General features: G+C 43.8%; 1 protein-coding gene across 2 annotated transcripts in view; it reads left to right on the top strand.

The window, feature by feature from the left end:
• The first annotated feature begins 482 nt into the window (after positions 1 to 482).
• The window catches only part of NRG1 (neuregulin 1), a 1,057,599-nt gene continuing 1,037,645 nt past the window's right edge, over positions 483 to 20,436 (top strand). For both annotated transcript variants that reach the window (XM_029065525.2, XM_029065523.2), the window contains exon 1: positions 483 to 689. In XM_029065525.2, the coding sequence (XP_028921358.1) occupies positions 563 to 689 (127 nt within the window). In that variant the 5' untranslated portion in view covers positions 483 to 562. The remainder of the gene's footprint in view (positions 690 to 20,436) is intronic.

Here is a 20,436-nt window from a genome sequence, read left to right as displayed (position 1 = left end):
TAAAATAAATAAAAGAGGGAAGGGGCGGCACGCACCTCACAGCATGAGATGGCAACGGTCCGCCTGCCGGTCCTGGCGGGGGGCAGGCTCGGTGGGGGTGCGGGGGCTGCTGCTGCTGCTGCTGCTGCTGCCGCCGCCTCTCTGGGCCGCGGGCGGCCCCGCTCCCGCACCCGCTCCCGCACCCCCGGGGAGGTCCGTGTGCTACTCGTCCCCGCCCAGCGTGGGGTCGGTGCAGGAGCTGGCCGAGCGCGCCGAGGTGGTCATCGAGGGCAAGGTGCAGGGGCGGCGGCAGCGGCCGGGGCAGGGGCAGGGGCAGGGGGTGCGGGCAGGACGGGCAGGGGGCCCGGCGGCGGCCGGAGGGGACCCGCTGCCCACCCCCGGCTGGACCGGCCGGACCCCGGGGGAGGAGACGCCCTACCTGGTCAAGGTCCACCAGGTGTGGGCGGCCAAAGCCGGGGGGCTGCAGAAGGACCGGCTGATCGCCGTGCGGCTGGGGCCCTGGGGCCCGACGCCCTTCCCCTCCTGCGGGAGGCTCAAGCCGGACAGCAGGTACATCTTCTTCATGGAGCCCGACGACAACCGGACCGGCGGCGGCGACGCCCCGACGCTCTTCACAGCCTCCTTCCCGCCGCTGGAGACCGGCAGGAACCTCAAGAAGGAGGTCGGCAGGGTGCTCTGTAGGCGGTGCGGTAAGTGCACCGCCCCAGGCGGGGCCGTCCCCGGCCTTCGGACCGGCCGAGGCGGGCGGGAACGGTGTGCCAGGGCGGATCGGTGTGCCAGGGTGGATCGTTGCCCCAGGGTGGATCGGTGCCTGGGCGCCTCAGATGGGCGCGAGGGTCCCCGGGGGACACTGGACAACGGCCACCAGAAGCCCCGGTGGCCCCTCGAGGCTGCCCGGTTGGGGGATGCTGGCTGGAAGCGGGCATGGGAGCCTTGGCGCTCGCCGGGTGGCTCTCCATCCATCCATCCATCCATCCATCCATCCATCCATCCATCCATCCATCCATCCATCCATCCATCCATTCCTTCGACCGTATCTGTTGAGCGCTTACTGTGTGCAGAGCACTGCACTAAGAACTTGGGAAGTACGATACGGCAATAAGGAGAGACAACCCCTGCCCGCGACGGGCTCCGGCTAGGCCTCCCTCCAGCAGAGTGGAGGTGGGCAGTCCTATCTCCCATCCCCGGGACTCTGCCTCTGGAGACGAATAAGTTTGGCGGTGGTTGGCCAAGGTGAAACTTTTTCATCTCCCCCCCGGCACCCCCTGCTTAATTGATCAAGGAGCGTCGGGGCGGGTGGAGTGGTCTCCCTGTGGATTGTGCGACTTCCATGTGTAGCTGCTGGACTATAGATGACCCCAGGTCGCCGCCGGTGCCTCTTAAAACCGGAGCTAGTTTGATCCATACCTTTGTCTTCAGATCGCTCCGAGTATGTACATAGAGGTGGCGTTGAGATTTGTTTCGGGAGGGCTCGTCCTGGCCATCGATATAATATTGAGGCTCTTGGGTAGCTCTTCATTAGTTCGAAGCCGGGACTAACTTCATAAGCTGCTTCTAAGGAAATCATGCATGCCCAGTATGTCTGTGCCAGCACTTCTGCACATAAGATGAAGTCTTGGGTTTCTTTTTTTTATGAAATCTTGTAGGGAGTTTTTTGGGTCTGCCCAGTATCTTGGTGTGAATGGCTTGAATATGTTGGTAAATCAGAACCAATGAGAGTAATGTACAGATCTTCAATTTTAGGGGTCAAGTTCCCTCAGTCTGAATGAAAAAATCCTTTCGTCCGAGCTTGTACGTTACCATGTAGAGAACGATTCCTCATTTTCTCCCCTCGTATTACCTGGTTTGAGAGAGGTGATCAATATTACATTATGTTCCTGAGACAGAATTACCTGTTGTCCATTCATAAAATGATGCTCAAAATGTAAATGTCTTGATAATTTCCTAATTACAATGAAATAACGAAAGCAGAGCAAGGTTTCTTGAACTGTGAATTGTTTACACATTACAGATTTCCAAGCTTTACAGACTTTTTTTAATTTTCCTTACCTCTTTTAAATGCATGCAATTAATGGGGCAGCCGGGCTAATTGTGTTGTTAGCATCTCGCACTGATAGTATATTACTCTTTACAGGTTTGAATGCAGTGAGGTTATTATACTGGGTGTTGGGAGCCTAGGTAGTTACTATGCTCTTGGGCGGGTGTGGGGCAGTGGCCACCAGGAATACTTCTAGTTTGGGTGACAGAATAGAAAAAAATATCTTCTTCCTTTTATTTTTAAACCCGACTTCGTGCAGAAATGTAAGTCTGCACCGTAAGTAAGCAGAAGCTGTTCACAGAAAGTAGTGCTGAAGAGGTCTGAGTGACGTTGGGATTCCCCAGCGCTGGCTGATAGATGTCACTGTAAAACACGGAAAATACTCTACGGGGACCTGTCTTATTAGCTCACATAAAAGCTGAACATTACTGTACAGCCTCTTGGGTTCCTCGCCTTTGGAATCTGAAACATGCCTGTTTAATCCCTCTGTAATTGTATTCTTGATAGCATTTAAATATATATCAAAGGATTTTGCTCTTGTCCCACAGTAGGCCCAGTTCAAAATTGTATCCAGAATGGTAGTGAGCTGGTGTAAGGGAAACCTTTGTTGGCGGTGTTTTAAATGCTCCAGATTGGTTTTCTTACATTTGCCACACTATTGATTGTTTTTTGTAATGGACAAAGGAACAGACTCAAAAAGCAAATTTCCCATAGGCGTTTGCGAAGTGCTAGGAATGGAAAATATGATGCTTTTCTGACTGTCATTTTATTTTTGCCCTTCCAAGTGAAAATCTTTTACATTCATCAATTTAGATTGTTTGCATTTACCAGTCAATATGATTCATAGTTTCCAAGTGGTGCAAGCTAAGGAAAGGAAGGGCAAGAGAGAGAAAATAATAATGATAACCCTCCCCCCCCACCCAAGCTCCATATATACATTTCAGAAAGACTACAAATCCTGACCTTGTTACTACTACTCTGAATTCTGTGTGATGTCTGTGTAGAGGTAGTGATTCTAGAATAGTGCACTTGTAATAAATTTATTGGACCCATTTACATCTGTGTGTTTAGCAAATCTGCAGGGAATTGATGGGAAAAGTTTTTTACTGCATTTGAAGATAAACATCTTTGGCGTCATCTCTTAATATGCTCAGAATAATGAAAATAGCTACCTGCTGATTTTTTTTTCATTCAGTTAAAAAGTCAATTGGCTAACATTCACAGAGCTTCGATATTTCTTTGCGAAACAAGCAGTCGGGAATCCCTGTGAAATTATCCTTTCTATGGACTCGGGCAAATAGCATGTCATGATCTACTGAGCAAATGATGGTGCAGGCTAGAGAACATAATGTACAGCAAATGGGAAGTGGAATTCCCTGGCTCAGATATTCCTGAATGCTTGTGGCCAGATAACGAGTTTAGGGACAGTGATGGGGAGATGCTGGCCCCCAGAAGGTCCCCCGTCTAGGAAATGACCCCCCATCCTCTCTGGAATGATCCCTGCAACAATACTATGCCTTCAACTCTGGGCAGGAGAGGTTTATATTTTGCACAGTCATCTTTCGATCTTATAGACCTGGACAGGGGGTGGAGGGGGAAATCTTTCAGGGCCTTTTTCTGGATTTCCTTCTCTCTAATGGTAATTCTGCATCTGTGTCGTGCTTGGAAATGTGACCCCCTGAAGTCTCCAAAACCAGGGCTGGCAACAGATTGCCTCTTCAGTTTGGGCTTCAGGAAATCCCGGCTGTCTAATTTTATCCCTAGGATACAAGTTTGGAGTGTTGACTGCAGAAGTGGAGGCTGCATTTTGAAAAATAGACCTCATATATCCAAAAGCATTTGTCCCGTTTTTAGAAAACAAACGTAGTATTTCATGGTTTGTCTTGTTTCTCTAACCACTCTTCGACTGTGTAAATTACAATTCCCTCTCACCTTTGTTGTAAACAAATGTGACAAATCTTTTTAAGAATTATTTTCTTCTCTTGCCCACTGAACTACTTAATGACTCTTTCTGTTTCACATTCATCTAAATACAAAGTGTTTACTCCTCAACCAAACTTGTACAATTAAAACCAACCAACACTATGCATAAGTACATTACATTACCAAGATGTCACTGCTAAACTACACAAGAACCCATCTCCCACAGGCCGTTGATAATTTGTGCTGATATTTCTATGTTTAGAAGATTTGTACCTAGAATCATGCCTAAATATAAGAACTAGAATAATTTTATCCTAAACAATATCTACATCTGTCTCCATCTATATATATCTATTTATATCTACAGATAAACCATATTCAGGAATTGTCACTAATCTCAACAAGTTCTTAATAAAGTGTACTGACCTCATGCAGATCTGCAAATGGAAAAAGTATTGCGGGGATTTGTACCTGTCATTGAAAACAATTTTAAAAGTAACGCTCTCTTAAGGGAGAAAGCCAAATGGATAGCTGCAGTTTGACTGTTTGGATTTCATAAATGCAGTAAGTACAGTTAATAAAATAAATACGATTTATAAATACAGTACAAATACAATTTCCCAAGGAAATGTCTCTGTAACTATTTTATCTGAAAACCTCTATAAACCATGTTGTCAAGAATCCATACTATAACAAAAGTTTTTTTCTTCCTCCCGGTTCGTGTATCCCCATTTGTTTTTGTTTTGCTGATATTCTATGCTCATTGAATGATTTTTCTCATGGCTTCACAGCAAAGACCATTTCTGTTGCTGCCTTTATTCTTACAGAAAAAATAAAGACATGGCAATTTGAAAAAGCAACCTTTACATCCAGCATTTCTAAACAAATTAAAATTCAGGAGGTGTGCACAAACAACGCCAAAGCAAGTTACTGATTTATGTGTTTATCACTGAGATTAGCTTAAACTTTAAAGTCCATGCAATCATTATGCATCACAATTGTTTACTGTGCTATGATTGACCAATATTTCAGCAACAGATTGGTGAGTGTCTGCAGCAAGGACATATCTGCTTTGCTGCCCCTCAGATAGGTGACTTCATTTTTGTCATGCAGTCAATTATATTTATTGAGTGCTTGCTGTCTTCAGAGCACTGTACTAAGCACTTGGGAGAGTACAATGTAACAGGCACATTCCCTGCCCACAATGAGTTTAGAGTCCAGAGGGTATTATCCATTTCAGGTATTAGCCATTGCAGAGATCCCTTTTCACAACTGGATGGAAATTTAGAGTGTGTCAGCCATTCAGAGAGCTAAATGCCAATCCCTCTTTGGTACTTACTGTTCTTGTATTAGCTATAGCCTGCACTACTTGAAAATTGTTTCCATTAATAGCTCCTTTAAATTGGGTATCTGGATACACATCATCTTATAAATGACTGATAATTAAAATGGCCCTTAAAAAGAAGAAAGCACTCACAATTAAGGAGAAATGCTTGTTCAAGCAATTTAGTTTCCAAAAATAAGAAGGGAACCATGTTATTTTCCCTACGCCTATGGGATACAGTGAAACTTTTCTTCAAGTGAAAACCAATCTTTCCCTTTCAGAGTTTCAAAAATCAAGAGTTTTGTGCTGGCTTATTTAAGAAATCAAACTATATATAGGGTGCTCAGTGCCTTTGTGGTGTTATCAGTACCAACCTAAAATTTCCAGAGGACCTTGTCAAGAGAGAGATTGTGTGAACTACAGATTTTGGTTAGCACCAGAAATGATCAATCATGCCCTAATAATTCCTAGACAACTGTTTATACAATCCATTCTCTAATGCCTCTAAATAGGAAATGGGATTGTTTGAAGCTTTACAGTATAAATAGAGATAGGGGATGGGGATTAGAAAATGTTTTCTGCTAGCCTCAAAGCTGACATGTTATCTGCACAGTGGATACAGGGTAGTTTTTAGTAGTAATGCTGCTTGAGTTATGTCATTAGTTGTTGAGATTGGGTATTAGTGCCTTTAGGAGGATGTATTGTCAAGCTACATGGATTGCATAATGTCTTCAAATGGCATTACTATAGGGTCTGTTCTCTGTGGGGATACAATTCAACCTTGGTCTGACTCCCTAAAACTTACCTGTGAAGTGGGTTTGTATCCGTGGACATTTATGTGATAGTTTCCCCTGCCCCTTTCCTGCCTGAAATGCATAAAGGCTCAGGAGCAGTAGGCTGAAGTTCCATATGTTTGTCCTACTTGTGCCCTGCCAGGCTTGCCCTTGAACTGGGTGACCTCAACGAATTCCAGGATGTTTTTTCCTCCACCATCTCCCAGGATTTTCTGGTCAGAGTGGAGTTGGCCATTTACAGCTAACAAAATATCAGTGCTGCTCCCCTGGATAGAAGAAATTACAGGTCTGGAAGAAACAGGGCTGCAGGAGTTTGAGCAGGGCACTTGGGAATGTTTGGGCTTTTCCCACAAGGTAATCCCTCTTCCCAAGCCAACCATCATCTGTTCACAGCTTCCCGCCTGGCTTTCTTCCCACCTCATCCTTCTATGGTATTTCATGACTAAAGGAAATGACTTTTAAGACAGGCAGGAAGGAGAGCAGTATCCCTCCAGGAATTAGCTTCATAGGATGGGAGAGGAAGGGAGAAAGCCAAGCCGATCTCACATCCTGAACAGGTCTGGGGCAAACGGGTCAGGATCAAAGAGAGCCTTTGTGTTTGTTTATGGTGTCAGGCATTGTACTAAGCTCTGGGGTAGATACAAGCTAATCAGGATGGACACAGTCCACTTCCCATATGGGGTTCACACTTTTAATTCCCATTTTATAGATGAGGTAACTGAAGCACAGAGAAGTTTGATAACTTGCCCGCGGTCACCCATCAGACAAGTGCTGGTGTCAGGATTAGAACCCAGGTCCTCCTGACTCCCACTAGCCAGTAGGCCATGCTGCTTTCAGCCTAGGGCTGGACCAACTGAAGGTTCCTGAAGCTTCCTAGCTCCAGATCTTGTGTGGATTCAATCCTATGTGGTTCTGACATTCTCTGAGGCTGTGGATGGTGTCCTGAACTCTGGATCCAATACAGTGTTTTCCCCCTAAAGGCTTAGGCCTACTAGCCCTTCAACCTTGGTATAATAACAATAATAATAATTATGGTATTTGTTAAGCACTTACTATGTGCCAAGCACTGTTCCAAACTCTGGGGTCAATACAAGGTAATCAGATTGCCCCATGTGGGGCTCACAGTCTTTACTCCCCATTTTACAGATGAGGTAACTGCTGCACAGAAAAGTTGTGACTTTCCCAAGGTCACACAGCAGACAAGGGGCAGAGCTGGGATTAGAACCCACATCCTCTGACTCCCAAGCTCGTGCCCTTTCCACTAGGCCATGCTGGTACCTGTTTCGGTCCTCTGGAGGCTGTACCGGCTCTCGGCTGAACCACCTCTGCCTTGGGGAAATGAATCAGTCTGAAACTGCTGTGGAGTTGGAAGAACCGATGCAGCCTGGTCCCAGATGAAGCAGGTAATTTAGACGGGTGAAGTGGAGGGTTGGGAGGAGGGGGAAGAAATATTTCTTTCTTTTTCTTTTTCCTGAGAGGTTGCTGACTGTCCCTGAATTAGAACCACATGAGGGCTTAGAGAAGGAGGAAGACAAGGGAGGCTGTGAGAAGCCTGCTTTCATTTGTGGGCCTTTACCGGGCTGGCTGGCAGAGGGCACTGTGATCCTTGGTGGTGGATATAATACCTAGCTGTCATAAGGTGGAAACTGTGTCTACTTTGATTAGCTCTGCAGTACTCAGAAATGTGATGCATTTTCAATAGTGCGGTGTTGGCTCTGATCTAAGAATTGTTTTTTTTTTTTAAAGCAAGATTATCACTCTTAAAAGGTCCCAGAAAACTGTCCCAAGGTAGATGGCATAGTTTCCAGTTTCTGCCAAGAATTTTGCACCTTCCTTACTCATCTGTTGCATGAGTATGGTCTGTGGAGATCCTTCTCCTTGCCACAACCTTATTCTCTCATCTTCCCATAATCCTCTGCTGGATAAGATCGAACATGTATCCATAGTGAGATACAGTTTTCCTCCCTCTCCTGGCTAACTGACCATTCACACTGGCTACAATCCTCAACCCCATCTCTGCACCAGGCTGTGACCTTCCGGGGTGATTATTTAAAGTTGCCCTTCATTCAAGATCACATTAAAGATCTTTAATTCTTCAATCCAAGTACTTATATCCTGCCTTGACTACATCAGCTGCATGTGTGAGTGAATTAGCCTTGTCGTTCACCTCCCTGCCTCCTGTCTCCCCCCACTCCCGTCCATACTTCATTCTGTTGCCTGGATCATTTTTTTAAAAAGACCGACATCCACATCTACCACGTCTCAAAGAACATCCAGTGGTTTCTCACCCATCTATGCATCAAACAGAAACTCCTTACTATTGGTTTTAAAATACTTCTTCTCTAGACTGTAAGCTACTTGTGAGCAGGGATTGTCTACCGATTCTATTGTACTATATTCTCCCAAATGCTTAGTACATCATTCTGCTTGAAGCAAGAGTTCAGTAATTACCACTGATTGATCAATCAGCTTGCCCCTTCTTACCTGACCTTGCTGGTCTCCTACAACCTGACCCCAACTCTTTGTTCCTCTACTGCCAATCAGGAATGCCCTCCCTCTTCATATCTGAAAGACCCACCTCTCTCCCCATCTTCAAAGCCCTTCTAAAAATCAGATCTTCTCCCAAAGACCTTCCCTGACTGAGCTCTCACTTCCCCATTTGTCCTCCCTTCTGCATCACCGGTGCACTTGGGTCTGTACCCCTTAAGCACTTTGGTATTCACCCCACCCCAACCACACAGCACTTATGTACATATCCATATGTAATTTATTTTAATATCTCTGAGAAGCAGTGTGGCTTAGCAGAAAGAGCACGGGCTTGGGAGTCAGAGGTCGTGGGTTCTAATCCCAGCTCTGCCACTTGTCAGCTGTGTGACTTTGGACAAGTCACTTAACTTCTCTGTGCCTCAGATACCTCATCTGTAAAATGGGGATTAAGACTGTGAGCCCAGCGTGGGACAACTCGATTACCTTGTACCTTCCCCAGCACTTAGAACAGTGCTTGGCACACAGTGCTTAACAAATGACATCGTCATTATTATGTGTCCTAATCTGTAAGCTCCTAATGAACAGGGAGTATGTCTATTCTATTGTATTCTACTCTCTCAAGCACTTAGTATAATGCACTGTATGCAGTAAGCACTCAATAAATACCATAGATTGATTTCTTTCCAAAACAAGGACCGATTCTGAGGCAACAAACTGTTCAGGATGCTATTTTGCACCTCTTTTTGTAGAAAAAAACTTCCCCCTCCCCCCAACCCCACATATCTTCCCTTTTCTTCAGCACCCTGCCCAACACTGGTGAGTTTTTATAAGCTTTATAGAATTAGAGAACTGGGGCCTTGAAAAGTTATCCAGTCCATACCCCTGTCTTCAAGAAGCAGTATCCCTGGACCATATCAGGAAGCTGAACATCAACCCTGCTTTCAAAGACCTCCAAAGAAAGAGATGCCCTTAATTTCTCTTGGTAACCTATTTCAGTGACTAATATTTTTCTCTGGAAATTCTTCCTGCATTATGTCTGACCCAAATCCATAGTACATCTCTGCTGCAGTCGAAGCTCATTTCTTCTAGTTCTATCTTCAGTGGAGGTGGAGGATTGCTCGTCACTTTCCTTCACAGAGTGTACTTTTTCCTGAAAGTTTCTTTAGATGAGGCAAGTTCAAAGGTTGTATTTCTGGCGGGAAAGTAATTTTACATTTGCCAACCACATGACCCTACTCTCTGATGAATGAAGCTCTCTCTTCGTTTTTGCAGATGGTTCAGAGGGATCCGGCAGACACCTGAGAAGAGACCTCCTTTCCTCCCCGCCCAGTTACGGCAGGGCTAAGAGGAATTTCTTCTCTTCCTGATGGCACCCCAGCTCTGCCTTTAGGACACTGTGACTGGAAGCATCCACTTCGAGGGAATTCCGAAGCAGGATACTTCTCTGGAGCTGACCCCGAAATGGAAATCCTGGAATATGAAACCCAGAACTATGGAGGGATATGGAATTGGCCAGCCTGGGGAAGCTCAACACCCTCTCTTCTCTGCCGTCATCACACTTACAGGGTGACTAGTTGAGAGGTCCTCCACCTGTAGTCTGCACTGCCTTACAGAATAGTATTTTCTTAGTTCACCTCCCTTCAGAAACCTTCTTTTCACCCCCCTTCCCATTTGGTTTGACAACCCTTCTCACAGTGATGGTGGGCCAGAAGTTTTAAAAGACTAGAGCAGGTGGCAGCAGTGACCAGTATTCCCAGACGCATGAACAACCACTGGATTTGTCTCCAGGAAGCTTTCTATGGTCTGCGTGATTTCAGTGTTGTTACTGTGTTGAATTTTGCTTTGCTGATAATTTTAGCATTTCTCATTATTGAGTTTCTAAATAAAGGAGCTGGATAGAATACAAAAAACTCATTATGGCCAGGTGTCAAGCCACCAAAACAGGAACCACCCATCTAATGTGAATTGGGCTGAATATGACTCAGTAACTCCCAGAACCTGACTAGGTTGAATATATGCCCTTCAACCCTAATATTAAGAACCTAACAGAACAACAATAGATTCCAGTCCTTAATATTGTACTGAAACCTCCAGCAGGACACTGGACTGACTGATCCATTTAGATGTGGTTCTTCATGGCGACTCTTGCTCAGCACTCCAGAGACCCAGAGCTCCTTCATAGAGATGAATTGCAGCTTGGGAGAGAGAGGAATGACTCTTGGCCTTCTGTTTTCATAACCTCCAGGGTTCCACCCAGTTACAGCTAGGGCTGGAGAAGAGCCAGCTCTAGGAAACCTTCTCTCCCCAAAGTCCCTGCCATATGCTGCAGCTGACTGAACTAAAAGCGTGGGCCCTTACTTAGTAATGGATGCTGCATCTCTTTAGTACTGAAGATAGAGTGTGGCCTAGTGAAAAGGGCAAGAGCTGGGAGTGGGAGTCAGAGAACCTTTCATTCATTCAATTTATTCATTATTGAGTGCTTACTGTGTGCACAGCACTGTACTAAATGCTTGGGAGAGTACATTATAACAAAAGACACATTCCCTGCCCCAAATGAGTTTACAGTCTAGTAGGGGGGAGACAGGCATTAATATAAATAAATACATTACAGATATATACTGAAGTGCTGTGGGGCTGAGGGGGGGTAAGAACAAAGGGAGTAAATCAGGGTGACGTAGAAGGGAGTGGGAGAAGAGGAAGGGGGGCGCTTAGTCAGGGAAGGCCTCTTGGAGAAGATGTGCCTTTAGTAAGGCTTTGAAGCAGGGGAGAGTAATTGTCTGTCAAATTTGAGGATGGATGACGTTCCAGACCAGAGGCAGGATGCGGGTGAAGGGTCAGTGGTGAGATAGGTGAAGTTGAAGCACAGATTAGCATTAGAGGAGCGAAGTGTGCAGGCTGGGCTGTAGTAGAAAAGTAGTGAGGTGAGGTAAGAGGTGACAAGGTGATGGAGTGCTTTAAAGCCAATGGTGAGGAGTTTTTGTTTAATGTGGAGGTTGATGGGCAACCACTGGAGTTATTTGAGGAGTGAGGTGATATGTTCTCAATGTTTTTGTAGAAAAATGATCCAGGCAGCAGAGTGAAATATGGATTGAAGTGGGGAGAGACAGGAGGCTGGCAGGTCAACAAGGAGGCTGATGCAGTAATCCAGGCAGGATAGAATGAGTGATTGTATTAACGTCATAGCTGTTTGAAAGTAGAAAAAAGTGACGCTTTAGCAGTGTTGTGAAGGTGGGGCTGACAGGATTTAATGCTGGATTGAATATGTGGATTGAATGAGAGAGAGAAGTCCAAAGCTAATGCCAAGGTTATGGTCTTGTGAGACAGGGAGAATGGTGGTGCTGTCTGCAGTGATCAGACCTGAGTTCTAATCCCAGATCCATCACTTGCCTGCTATATGACCTTGGGAAAGTCACATAACTTTTCTGTGCCTCAATTTCCTCATCTGTAAAATGGAGATTAAATCCCTGTTCTCCCTGCTACTTAGACTGTGAGCCCCATGTGGATCAGGGACATGATTAACTTGTATCTACCCCAGCTCTTGGTGCTTGGTGCAATATAAGCACTTAACAAATATTATTATTACTATTATTATTAGCACTCTGTGGAGTGTAGAGTGCAGCCTCAGGACATGTAGGGAGTTATGTGGAACCTTGGGCCTGATCTCAAAGCACTGAGGAAAATAAAGACCATCTGCTATGAAATTCCCAGAAGCTGTGATTTCTTGATGCTGGTTGGCCCAGTGTACTTCTGTCTGCCTTGTTGGCCCAAAGTGTTGCATTAGGAAGCCCATCCTATATTGCCTGCCAGTGCCTGGGCTTTGTTCATGGGAATGCATAGAATTGCATATGTTCATAGATAGCCTTCAGGATGTCTACAGTTGTCTACATTTCCCATTCATTGGGTCCTATCCAGTTATTAGTTATAGCATTTATTGAGCATTTACTGTGTGCTAGACACTGGGGTAGACACAAGATCATCAGCTCAGGCACAGTCTGAGGAGAAACAAATATTTCATCTTCATTTTAAACATGAGAAAATTGAGGCCAGTGAAGTTTAAATGACTTGCTTGAGGTCAACAGCAACCAGTTGCTAAACTGTAATTAGAACCCAGGACTCATGGTTCCTAGATTCATGCTTTTTCCACTGTGTCTTGCATGTATACATATAAACTAAGCAATGGATTTAATTTCAGAATTACTTGGCCCAAAATTAGTTGTTCCATTTAGTACACACAGAAGGTGGATCAAATCAAAGCAAGATGTATTGTTGCTCACATTTGTAAATTAATGTCTGAAGCTTGTTTCCTGAAAGACTGTTCTTATTGCTTGAGAACTTGCTGACTTTGCTCAATTGGCCCATCTATTTGCTTTCTTGAAAGACCAGACTGAGGGATTTTAATCTGTGCAAGAGGTTTCCCACAATGATATGTATCACCTGCAGTAGTTGGGTAGCCCATCCTTTAACAATTCCTCTCATGTATCACCCATAACGTAGCCAATTATCTTTTATCTACCCCAGGGGTTAGTACAGTGTCTGGCATGTAGTAAGTGCTTAACAAATTCCACAGTTATTATTATCATTATGGTGAGTAAGGCACTTATCACAAACGCCCACTGGACTCTCTTAGCTTAGGACCTTCCAGCCACAGTTCAATTTCAGGCCAAATGGTTTTGTTGCCACCATATCAAGTTTATTTTAGGGAGGGGATCCAAGAGTCATCAATAGAAGTGGCAATGCTCACTTTTTTAATGGCAAAGCAGCCATTTAAGAAATGGACAAGCTTCTTTTCCCCGACCTCAGCGAGCTGTAGTGATATGGAGTATATTTTGTAAAAGTCAATTCTGTTTAATATGGATAAATAGCATGGTAACAGCTATCTTCTTTATTCATTAAGCCTTTTATAAGTGAGATTTGTAAGAAATCATTAAAGCATAATGCTTGTTCAGTTGGATTTTACTTTATTTCCCCTCCGCCATGTAAGGGTGGCTCGTGCTCACACTCTCTTGCTCCTATTTTAAGATGTCCCCCAAAGTGCCTGTGCTAAACAAATCATTTTGATGGAAAGACTAAGCTTTATCAATGCTGGTTTAATTTGGCTTCATGATGCCCATTCTTTCTCAATCAGATGCATTCAGAAAGCTTGGGAACTTTTACCTTTAAGGGTAAAACTATTTAGTTAAAACCAACTATTTAACTTATTGGCTACTTGTGAGGGGAAGCCTTCTCTTTTAATCACTTTTATGAACTTATAACTTTATTTTATTACTGTTGACATCAAATAACTATCATTTGGCCACAGCATTACTTGTCTAAAATACTATCAACAAGTTTGTGAAAACATCTGAAGTGCCAGTATTGTCCACCTACTTCCTGTTAACAGCATTTGCCAGTTTTTTTATGATTATCTGGTTGCCTGTTTATACTTTCTTGGTGTTAATCAGAAGGAAGGATATTCAGTTTCTAGCAATTGAGTGGAGAAATTCTCATTTTTTTTATGGCATTTGTTAAGTGCTTACTATTTACCAGGCACTGTACTAATAATGTTGGTATTTGTTAAGCACTTACTATGTGCCGAGCACTGTTCTAAGCGCTGGGGTAGACATAGGGGAATCAGGTTGTCCCACATGGGGCTCACAGTCTTAATCCCCATTTTACAGATGAGGGAACTGAGGCACAGAGAAGTTAAGTGATTGCCCACACTCACACAGCCGACAAGTGGCAGAGTTGGGATTCGAACTCATGAGCCCTGACTCCAAAGCCCATGCTCTTTCCACTGAGCCACACTGCTTCTCCAAACAGTGGGGCACTAAACAGTGGGGCAGATACAAGTACGTCCACATCCCACATGGGGTTCACAGTCTTAATCCTTATTTTCCAGATGAAATAAATGAGGTACAGAGAATTTAAATGATTCACCTAAGGTCACATGGCAGACAGGTGGCAGAGCCGAGATTAGAACCCAGGCCCTTCTGATTTCCAGGCCTGTGCTCTATCCACTAGACCACGCTGCTTCTCTTCTCATTATTCTTACAGATGTCTCAAAGACCTTCAGTGCTATTAGTGTTGTATGCCATGTGCAGTCCTGTGGCATTCTCCTTCTACCTTATCTTCCACATTTTAGAATTGACAATGTCCTGACTCTGAAGGACAACTTGTGACATTGTCGATGCTGCTAATGTTTGGACTGTGGGTTTGACATTAAATAGGAACTGACAGGGCAAGTGAGAGCACAATTGCTCAATTTTTTAAATGATTTTAATCCTTTACAATCATACTTAGTATTCATATTTCAATGCAATTGGGTTAGTTAGTTGATCTTTGCAGTGGATGCATATAACAAATAAATATGGAAGGAAGATTTTGGGACATCCTCTAGGGGGCAAAGTCAGCTCATGCCTCTGCACTGCAGGATGACCCACAGTGAAGTGGGCAGAAGAATTGAACTCCCCACTTCTTAGAGAAGCAGCGTGGCTCAGTGGAAAGAGCCTGGGCTTCGGAGTCAGAGGTCATGAGTTCGACTCCCTGCTCTGCCACTTGTCAGCTGTGTGACTTTGGGCAAGTCAATTTACTTCTCTGTGCCTCAGTTACCTCATCTGTAAAATGGGGACTAAGACTGTGAGTCCCACTGGGACAACCTGATCACTTTTAATACCCCCACCCCCAGCACTTAGAACAATGCTTTGCACATAGTAAGCGCTTAACAAATACCATTTTTAGTATTATTATTTTGGATTCTGATGCTTATACCTATGGGCTTTGTGTGGGAATCCCAGGGACCACCAAACCTAGGGTAGATCATTACTTTCAGGGTTCCTAAGCCCCTGGGAATTCTGGTCAGGCATGTGGAAGGTCCATAGGCCCACAAGCTGTCCAAGGTTTGACAAGAAATGGTCAGGTCAATCCCTTGACCACCCCCTCATCCCCCAGCCTGTTCCTGGACCCCGGAAGGGTTATTATCCATTTAGCCATGGAGGCTGTTGTTAACCCCCAAGCAGTCAGCTTTTAGGAATGCTCCTTAATATATGTGCATTTCTCCAAAGTGAACCCAAGCAACAATTCCAGGTTCCATAACCCTTTTGGCAACCACCCACTACTGTCTGGGGGTTGAGAACCCTCTATTTTCAGGCCCAGAGAAGGTCGGAAGAGCAATGAGGTATTGAAATAGGATCCTCGTAACTTGAGTAAGAAAGACTCCAACTGGGTACAGTCCCCTGCCGCACCATGGGAACTGAGCTTACATTACATTCATGCCAAGATCTCCAGGCATGAAGTAGCTCTTGGAGAGAGGCAAAATTCACCTCTTAAATTGGGATAGGCCTGTTCCCTCAGGATAATACAGAGGTTTTATTTCCAGATTCAGGCATTCAATCATTCAATGATATTTACTGAGGATGATCTGTGTGCACAGTTCTGTACTAAGTTTTTGGGAGAGTACAATACAGCAGAATTGGTAAATACAATTCCTGTCCTCATGGAGCTTAGTGAGAGACTTAGGTACCAGATGGTGTATTATAGCTCTCCTCCTCTCTTCCCCACCCAGATTCTCACCAGTCTATAGCTCAAACAGGCTTTTCCCAACTTGTTTCTCTATCATAGATGCCAGAGATAAGTCAGAGAGGAGGGGTGACCAGCTATGAGGGTGTTTCAGGTGGCTCACACAATGAAGGGAATTTAATTTTTCATAATATCTTTTTCATTATAATTCTATTAAACCCTACTTAATGCCATTAAAGTGCTGTTGAAGGTCACCCTTTTATTAGTAATTTTTTTTTTTTCTGTTGAGAACTTATTCCTGCAAACATTCTACAGTAAACTACTTTAGTGACAAATTCCTGCTTAAATTACTTTTGACATATAGCACTGGAAAGCTAAACATTGCCTCTCTAGCTGGAACTCAAGCTTTAAGAGAGTTTAATCCATTTTCATTTAAATACCAATTAAATGACATTCATCAGTCTCATTTTTAAGTCTTCCAGTCAAAACATCTTTGAACCGTGTATTAGTTCAGCATCAACAAATGCAATAAAAAGTTATTGCGGAGCATATTAATAGATGAAAATCAGAAAATTCAATTTGATTGCTCCTGTAGTAACCATACGTTGTCCTCCTTCCCAGATGTAGTATTTGATATTTCTGAATATACTGTGGAATTTGTGCACAGTTGGTTGTTCAGTTTGCATAACAAGGTTGAGTTCAATGGGGATCAGGGCCCTGTGAATTGAAATTTCTTGCTTCCTTGTGTTGGAACTGTGTCATAACACCGCCTTCATATGGGGAATTTTGCAATCAATTTTGGCGATTTTCTGATAGGAAAAATATATTTGGAGTGAAGGATGTGAAATTAAAAGGAAATGAATTATGCAATTCAAGGGAATGAAAAACATCAAGGAAAGGAAACTAAAAGTAAAGGGAGGACAAACCTTTTGGGAAATGGGATCCATCACCTTCCTGCTACCCATTCAGTGATCTGTGCACCAGGGAAGCCCAACTCCAGGATTCCTGATCCATCAACTCTGACAGACCAAGACCAGGAGGGAAATGAGCTTGCTATGTCAGGGAGGAAGAAAGGAGGAAGAATGTATAGTTGGGGCCAAACTACTTGCAGACCTACCCAAGGTGAGATATTTTTCCCAGATGAATTCCCTCTGGCCACCATATCTTTGAGTATACTCATGACTGCAATCCAAGCTGCCTTTCCTGTGCTCCCCAGCAGTGGCATTAGAAAAATCAGATTCTATAATGGTAATGATAAAAATAACAGTAATTATGATAAGGGGAAGCAGTCTGGCTTAGTGGAAAGAACACTGATCTGGGAGTCAGAGGACCCGAGTTCTCATCCCAGCTCTGCCACTTGTTTGCTTGTTACCTTAGGCAAGTCACTAAACATCTGTGTGCCTTAGTTACCTCATCTATATAATGGGGATTAAGACTGTGAGCCTCACATTGGTCATAGGCTGTGTCCAACCTGATTAACTGATTAGTACTGATTACTCCAGTCCTTAAAACAGTATCTGGCTCATGCTAAGCCCTTAACAAATACCATAATAATAATAATGATGATGATAATGACAACAACAATGGTACTTGTTAAGTGCTTACTGTGTGCAAACATTCCACCACTGCTGGGATAAATAAAAGATAATTGAGTTGGGGCTCATAGTCTAAGTAGGAGGGAGTAGGATTAAATCACCAATTTACAGATGAAGTAAACAATCAGTCAATTTTATTTATTGAGCACTTACTGTGTGCAGAGCATTGTACTAAGCACCTGGGAGAGCATAATATAACAGAGTTGGTACAATCATTCCCTGCACACAAGCAATTTACAGTCTAGAAGACTGAGGCACAGACAAGTTAAGGAACTTGCCCAAGGTGACTCAGCAGGCAAGTGGTGCAGCATGGCTCAGTGGAAAGAGCGCGGGCTTGGGAGTCAGAGGTCATGAGTTCGAATCCCAGCTCTGGCACTGTCAGCTGTGTGACTGTGGACAAGTCACTTAACTTCTCTGTGCCTCAGTTACCTCAACTGTAAAATGGGGATTAAGACTGTGAACCCCATGTGGGACAACCTGATTCCCCTGTGTCTATCCCAGCGCTTAGAACAGTGCTCTGCACATAGTAAGTGCTTAACAAATACCAACATTATTAAGTGGTGGAGCCAGGATTAGAACGCAGGTCCGCTGACCTCCATGGTTGTGTTCTTTCCATCAGATCATGCTCTTTGCTCATTCTTTGATGTCTCATCTTTGGAAGGAAACCACTGAGCAACCAGGTTATAGCAGTCCATGAATCCCAGCCCTCTGCGGGGGCATTCTGAGCTTGGGAAGAGGTCTCTGTCTCAAGAGGCTTTCAGTAGCAGCAGCAGCAGCAGCAGGCAAATGATGGCAAGAACAGAAGGAAAAAACACATAAAGCCAAATAGAAATGTATTCAATTTTGAAAATGAATTCTGGGATGTGGCTCCTAGCAGTGACTAGTCTAAATATGAAGCTTGGCTTAGGAAAGGGCCCTAACATAATGGGCAGACCAATTATTCTGAAAATAAAAGTAAGAGCTGCAAATGAGAAGATTATTTAGGGGACATGGACCTGGCTTCAGACAGTCTTAAATTTAGGTGAGAATTGATTGGACTGGGAGTTTCCCGCATTGTGTCCTTGAGCTGATCTGGCCCAGGACCTGGACTGATCTGGAGTCTTCAGACTGAGAGAGAAAAAGCCAAACTCTCTAACTTGAGTCTCCTAAATCAATTAATCAATTGTATTTATTGAGTCTTACAGTGGTCAGAGCATTGTTACTAAACTCTTCAAAGAGTACAATATAGCAGAGTTGGTAGACATATTCCCCACCCACACTAGCCTGCTGCTGACATTGTGCAGATGCCAAGGATCCTAGGTTCCAGTATGAGTTCTCTTCTTGCTCTGTGCTCCTGGGAAACATCTAAAGCAAAAAATCCCTGCAATCCAGTTAGTATGGAGAGGAGAGCAAGGTGTCAGTGGGGGCCCATTGGAAACCTGTAAATCATGGCTTCAGTGTATAGAACATGGGCCTGGGAGTCAGAAGATCATGGGTTCTAATACTGGCTTCTCCATTTGTCTGTTGCATGACCTTAAGCAAGTCACTTTACTTCTCTGTGCCTCAGTTACCTCATCTGTAAAATGGGGATGGAAACTGTGAGCCCCAGGTGGGACAGGGACTGTGTCCAACCCAATTTGCTTGTACCCACCCCAGCACTTAGTACAGTGCCTGGCACATACTAAGCACTTAAATACCATAATAATGATGATGATTATTATTATTGCTTTAGAAAGTTGTCCTGCCTATACCTATACAAATTGGGCAGCAGTCATTATAAAAAAAGAGTAATACTGGAGTAACAATATTTAGTATGTGAATAGAACATAATACTCTGCTATTTCTGTTATGATAATTATGGTACTGGTTAAGTGCTTATTGTGTGCCAAGCATTGTACTAATCATTGGGGTACAAGATAATCAGATTATCCAGTCTAAATAGAAAGGAGTAGGATTAAATTGAATTACAGAGGAAACTGAGGCACAGAGAAGCACTGCCAAAATTTACCCAGCAGGCAGGTGTGCAGAGCTGGGACTAGAACGCTGGTCCCTGACTCCTAGGCCCATGCTCTTTCCACTAGGCTACACCACTTATATTTTGGTATTTCCCCATGTTTCCTCCACCCCTCTAGATTGTAAACTCTTTATGGACAGGGAACATGACTGCTAATTCTCTTGTATTATGTTCTCCCAAGCACTTAGTACTGTACTCAGTAAATATGATTGATTGATCCCTAATCTATTTTAATGCCTGTCTTCCCCATAGACTGTAGCTCCCTGAGGGCAGGGATCGTATCTACCAACTCTGTTGCACTATACTTTCCCAAGCACTTAGTACAGTGCTCTGCACACAGTAAATGCTCAGCAACATAAATGATCACTGAACACATTTACCAACTGCTTTACAATCCTTTATGTAGTCATAGCATTATCTCCTAGCAGTACTTTTTCATAATGGAAAAATGGTTAACCATTTTATCAGGGAGATAAATATCACTTCTCCCTAATTTACTACTGTCAATTAAGGCCTGATTACTTATAGCTGATACTCAGAGATAGTTGCTAGATAAACAAAACTGCATTTTCTCAACCCTCTCTTTTGGTTAGGAAATGTCGCATTGGTGTTTCTTTGAATCAAATGTTCAAGTTTTGCTTCACTAAGCATGGAATAAAATCCTTATCTGAATCGTGTTTTTGATCAGGAATCCTGCTTCCATTATTTTGTCAGGTAATCAAGCATTTTATATGTAACTTAGGGAGTTGGGCAGTGGCATAACCATTTTCCACATTGGCCATCATTTC

Source organism: Ornithorhynchus anatinus, chromosome 5 (assembly GCF_004115215.2).
Source record: "Ornithorhynchus anatinus isolate Pmale09 chromosome 5, mOrnAna1.pri.v4, whole genome shotgun sequence".
NCBI lineage: Eukaryota > Metazoa > Chordata > Mammalia > Monotremata > Ornithorhynchidae > Ornithorhynchus > Ornithorhynchus anatinus.
This window is presented reverse-complemented; position numbering and strand designations above follow the sequence as displayed.